This window comes from Haplochromis burtoni, unplaced genomic scaffold, assembly GCF_018398535.1.
Source record: "Haplochromis burtoni strain Fernald_Lab_line unplaced genomic scaffold, NCSU_Asbu1 Contig_763, whole genome shotgun sequence".
Classification (NCBI taxonomy): Eukaryota; Metazoa; Chordata; class Actinopteri; order Cichliformes; family Cichlidae; genus Haplochromis; species Haplochromis burtoni.
In genome coordinates this window covers 18,970-24,679 of record NW_024583124.1, presented here as the reverse complement: position 1 = coordinate 24,679, position 5,710 = coordinate 18,970, and the positions used below count along the sequence as shown (strand labels likewise).

The 5,710-nt window shown below is 39.2% G+C and overlaps 1 protein-coding gene across 3 annotated transcripts in view; it reads left to right on the top strand.

The window, feature by feature from the left end:
* The first annotated feature begins 75 nt into the window (after nt 1–75).
* The window catches only part of mlpha (melanophilin a), a 15,483-nt gene continuing 9,848 nt past the window's right edge, over nt 76–5,710 (top strand). The window contains exons 1-5 of one of the 3 annotated variants that reach the window (XM_014330291.2): nt 76–147; nt 1,559–1,672; nt 3,931–4,152; nt 4,276–4,388; nt 4,496–4,540. In XM_014330291.2, the coding sequence (XP_014185777.1) occupies nt 1,563–1,672; nt 3,931–4,152; nt 4,276–4,388; nt 4,496–4,540 (490 nt within the window). In that variant the 5' untranslated portion in view covers nt 76–147; nt 1,559–1,562. Of the gene's footprint in view, nt 148–1,291; nt 1,673–3,930; nt 4,153–4,275; nt 4,389–4,495; nt 4,541–5,710 lie in introns of those variants that run through there. The other 2 variants (XM_014330289.2, XM_014330292.2) reach the window with 2 other exon arrangements.

Below are 5,710 nucleotides of genomic sequence, written 5' to 3'. Positions count from 1 at the left end.
GTGTGTGTGTGTGTGTGTGTGTGTGTGTGTGTGTGTGTGTGTGTGTGTGTGTGTGTGTGTGTGTGTCAAGAGGTGTCGTCATGTGATCAGCTGAGGTTCTCAGTTCAGTTTCGTTCATCTCATCATTGAGCTGCAGACACACATCGGGTGAGTTTTTACTGTTTTTCACTGAATTTTAATCTCATTTATAAACTTTAAATTTAAACAAATTAGTTTTTAAATCTAATCTGAGCTTTGAATGAAGCCTCTGTCTCACACAACATATCACACAGCGCTCACTGAGTTGTCTTTATTTAACTTCATACTGCGGACAGGCTTTTATTCTGAAGGCACATAAACAGTAAATTATTTTTTTATTTTTTTTATTTTTTTATTTGGAAAGTCTTTTATTGTAAATATTTTTGCAGATTGAGGTTTAAATTTAGTGAGAGTTTAGTCTGTGGGTGTGGTGACAGACCAGCAGCTGACACTGAACCATGTTCATCTCATATGTTTCAAAGTAAAAGACACTTCAGCAGCTGGACATCCTCAAATCTGATTATTTATAATTGGAGCAAAAATCAAGCTTAATCTTTTTGAAATTGTGAGTTGTGTCAACAAAAAATATATTTTCTTTTATGGGTTTTTAAAAAAAAAATTAATTAAAAAACAAACCAAATACTTATGGAAAAAATAACAATACACATTCAAGAGAAAACTTTAAAGTATTTATTCTAATTTTTGATTTTTACTTTATTTTGTTTATTATTTTACAGCAGGGGTGCCAGCAGCTTTATAGCTTCTAAAATGATCAGGTCCAAATGATCTGCCTACTTTAAAAAATGCTCAATACATAGTTATACATATATTTAATTAAACAATATATGTCATGTGATCTGCCCATGATACCTTTGTGAGCTGCGGGTGGATCGACAGACTCGGAGGTGTTTGTGGATTTATTATCATTGTTTTTCTAATAATTATATTTTTTCATATCAGTTTGATGATGTTGATGTTCTTTTGCTTCAAAGTATTTCTAAATTTATGTTTAAATATTAAAGACTTACTGTGGCTGGCCAGGCAAAATATTTTACTTCTGATATATTATAGCTTATAGCTTATATATATTGGGGGTTTTCCTGAAAAAATATGTTGCTTTAAAATATTTCCAGCTTTTTGCTTTAATAGGAATTTACTATTTATTTATTAACATATCTTTTTCAAATTTCTCATTATATTGAATTATAAAACCTTCATTTTGTTTGTCTAAAATGTGTTATCACAAAATCTGGTTCTAAAGATTTGTTAAGTGAAAAGTTTTTTTAATCTGAAAACTTTTGTCTTTTTCATGCTTTTATTATCAAAGTATTATATATGCACTATATTTTTCTAAAATATTTTATTCATTATCTCAAGTATTTCTAGAATATCCTTACATTTTAACAAGTTATACAACTTAAAAAAAAGAAAACCTTGTTACTAAAAGCAGAGGACCAACAACGAAACCCTGAAGAACAACTGCCACCTCATATGACTGTTTGATTGATTGTTTTTTTGATTGATTGAGTGATTCCTTTAGTGTCATGGAGCATAAGCTGGATCTTTCCCGTCTAACGGATGAAGAGGCCAAACATGTTTGGGAAGTGATTCAACGAGATTTCAACCTCCGCAAGAAAGAAGAAGAGAGACTCAGGTACTCGTTCCCACACTCAGAGTTTTCATGTACAAATATCAGAAACATTACTAAAGTTTCAGGGTGTTTTTCAAACTGAAGCTGAAATATCAGCATTAATAATAGCACACAGAAAATTCTTGCTGCAGAAATACAACAAAATAAATAAAAAAATGCTTTGAAGCTTCTACACATTTTAATGGAAGTTTGAATATTGTTTGTATTCAGTGTTATTAAAAATTGGGCAAAAAACGGGCAAATCAAAAATCAATCAATGTACAAAGAATCAGAGAGTGAATTAAGTCCTTTTTAAAACTGATTAAGCATCAAATATGTTGTCAGGTCAGTGAAACAAAAGTAAACACAGTAAAAACAAACAAACTGAAATGATCTTCAGACATTCCCTCAGTGAATTTTGAGCTGTTTTTGGCATGCTTTCCTCTCAAAGGTGCTATTTTTAAGTCTTGGATCAGGGGACTCCAGGCCTCGAGGGCCAGTGTCCTGCAGGTTTTAGATCTCACCCTGGGTCAACACACCTAAATCAAATGATTAGTTCATTAACAGGCTTCTGGAGAACCCCAAGACATGTTGAGGAGGTCATTTAGCTATTTAAATCAGCTGTGTTGGATCAAGGACACATCTAAAACCTGCAGGACACCGGCCCTCGAGGCCTGGAGTCCACTACCTGTATCTTAGATAAACCCCAGACTTTCCCAGACTTTCTCTCTGTGACTCTGAAGCTAAACTTTGTGTGAGTCCTGGAGTTTGAACTGTTTTCGTTCATGTGAAGTTTGCAGGAATTCCAGCGTGAAAGACGTTGTTGTTGTTGCACTCGATCACGCCCCGGTCACACGGAGTTGCCTCACAAAGACGCTCTGTGTCTCCTCCAAACACTCCAACTCCCATCAGCCCCCGGGGAGAGGGAGAAGCCTCACAGGGACTCATGACTGGAGAGAAATCATCAGGAACATGTTGTCATCTTCATCCTTTAACAAGCATACAAAACAAAGCGAGAAATCAATAAAAACTGATCAGAATTCAACATTTAAAACTATGAAAGAAGCCAAAATGAAATCTGTAAGAAGACTTTTCTTATACTGTGGACTGATGAACTGGACAGGTGAGGAGTTCAGACTCTTGGGAGGGATTTGGACTAGAGTTCAAAAGGAGCACACTGCCAGCTCCTACCAGGAGGAGCAGGCCTGATGTAGATCCGGGACAGCAGGAGAGATTAGATCCTTGGGCTGGCCTGGGAAGGCTTCTGTGTTACTCCAGATAAGCTAGTGGTTGGTGGTTGCAGAGAGGGAGGTCTCTCTCCATTCCTGTCCCTGTGACCCATTGCCAGATAAACAGATCTGACTTGCAGTTGTGGTCATCGCATACTCTGAAGGTTTTTGTGGCTCAGCCCCTCCATGGTTTTCAGTCTGAGGCTGGTGGGCCTCCATGTGGACATTACTAAAGGGATGGATCACAAGAAGCAGGGAGAACACACGATTCATTCAGAGCCAATTATTGAGGGGCTGTGGGTGAGTCACAGATTGGTCATTTATCTTCTTTATGACTGCTGTTCCCTCTCTTCTCTGTGAAAATGTAAAGAACCGAAGTCTCACGTTGGTTTTTTTTATCAGTTTAATAATTAATACTTTCATCCAACAGTCCATGGTAGCTCCATCTCCAGAGGGAATCAGCTCCTTGGTTCTGGTTCGTCTTCCTTTGTTTTTTATTCTACCTGTCAGCGAGGTTCAAGGTTTCTATAAGATCACCTGGAGTGGAATTTGAGTTGTTGTTTGCACCTTGTGATCTGGACCTTTGGATATTTGGCATCAGCCGACCTTTCCCGTTTTTGTGGAGCATGCTGCTGAGGTTTGATCCTTTGGTGCTTTACTCTGATCACGAGCCTGACTGAATAAAGATAGGCACAAACCAAACATAGCCAAACATCTCAAAAACAGATTTACCTACTCTTTGTCCTGGAAAGCAAATCCATCACCACACTGTTCTTGAGAAATGAAATGTCAATGCCTTTGTTTCTAGTGTTTGATCTTCCAGATCTTCATCATCAGGTCTTCCTTCAGATCCTCAAAATTCCTCAAAATTCCTGTTATGGTTTTAGTCGTTTGTGCATTCCTTGGATTGGTCAGAGTGTTCTAATTTTATGAAATCTATGTTCATTTGTTATATTTGTTTAGGGAGCTGGAGCTATTTTTGGTGAAGTTTCCAAACCTCAAGGTCTCTACTCCATGATAAACTCGGGGACTATCTTTTCATGTCTTTTGCAGTGAGCTGAAGAATAAAATTGAGAAGGAGGACTCAAAACGAGAGCTGCTGGGCTCTCAGAGCAACTTATCCGACTCGCTTTGTATCCGCTGCCTGCAGCCCTTCAAGTTCCTGGTCAACAGCAAACGCCAGTGTCTGGACTGTCACATGTACACCTGCAAGTCCTGCAGCCGCTACAACAAGAAGGAGCACGGCTGGGTGTGCGACAACTGCCGCATGAACAGGTGAGCCTCCGGCAGCGGAGAGCACTGCGTCAGCATAAGCTCAGAGTTATTTGGTGGTCATGGTAGTTTCTTTTATGGTAGATGTTTATTATATTCTCTATATTCTGCACTTGTGTTGTTCAGGGTGCTCAAGATCGGGACTCTGGGCTGGTACCATGACAACGTGAGAAACCGTTTCAAACGCTTTGGTAGTGCCAAAGTGATGAGGTCATTGTACAAGAGGCTGAACGGAGAAGGTGCGTTTGCCTTATGTTAAATAATTCAGAGATAATGAGTCAACTGTGAGCTTTTTAGGGTTTTATTGAAGTTACACGCTAACAGACAACTTGTGTTGGTGCTTCAGGTGGGCGTGATGATGACACGCAGAGTATGCCGGATGTCCACAGTCGTGAGTTTCTTAAATGTTTTACTATTAATAGATTTCAATTGGAAATTTTCTTCCCATTTACCATGCTATTTATATGTTACTGTCAAATGTTCCTGGTAATTAGGGTTAGGGGTTAGTATGTAATGTAAATATGTAAGAAAAATTGTGTATGTTTCTTTTCCGTGTCCTGTGTACTGTTTGTTTGTATATTTGTCTTTTTGGCTGCTGTTACAACCAAATTTCCCCTTGTGGGACAATTAAAGGATTATTCTATTCTATTCTATTCTAATTATGGGCAAAGGTTCAAATTAATTATGTAAAGGTAACAGCTGCTGGTCCAAAGCTAAGACTCACCAAACATCACCGGGACTTAGCCAATCAAAAGAACATCCGCTCAAAGGCTTAGAGTAGAGAGTAGAGTACCAGAAAGTACAACGACTACCAGAAAATTAGAGGTCATCCAGGTCTTTAAGACATTCCTGCAGTTTAACAACCGTATTTTCCGCACTATAAGGGGCACTTAAAATCGTTTATTTTCTCAACAATCAACAGTGTGCCTTATAATCCGGCGCACCTTATATATGAATTCTGGTTGTGCTTACTGACCTCAAACCCATTTTATGTGGTACACAGCACTCAAAAATCTGTCAAAAGTGTTTTAGTGGCGATCGTGGCTCAAGAGTTGGGAGTTCGCCTTGTAATCAGAAGGTTGCCAGTTGGAGCCCCGGCTTGGACAGTCTCGGTCGTTGTGTCCTTGGGGACACTACACCTGTTGCCTACTGGTGGTAGTCAGAGGGCCCGGTGGCGCCAGTGTCCGGCAGCCTCGCCGGGTGGATGACTGCTTGTGTAAAGCGCTTTGGGGTCCTTAGGGACTAGTAAAGTGCTATACAAATACAGGCCATTTTAGTATGACTTTGGTAAGCTACGAAGCCACACCGCTTGATGTATTACAGCTACAGTAGTCAGGAGCCTCACGGGGTAATCTGGGTCCAAAACTACGGTAACTGGTGTGTTTTATCTGGCTTATAGATAATGTTGTGTGTGATCTGCATAGCAGTGAAAATTAGAGATGGACCGATCCGATATTACGTATCGGTATCGGTCCGATACTGACCTAAATTACTGGATCGGATATCGGAGAAAAATAAAAAATGTAATCCGATCCATTAAATATCACGAAAGCACCTCACA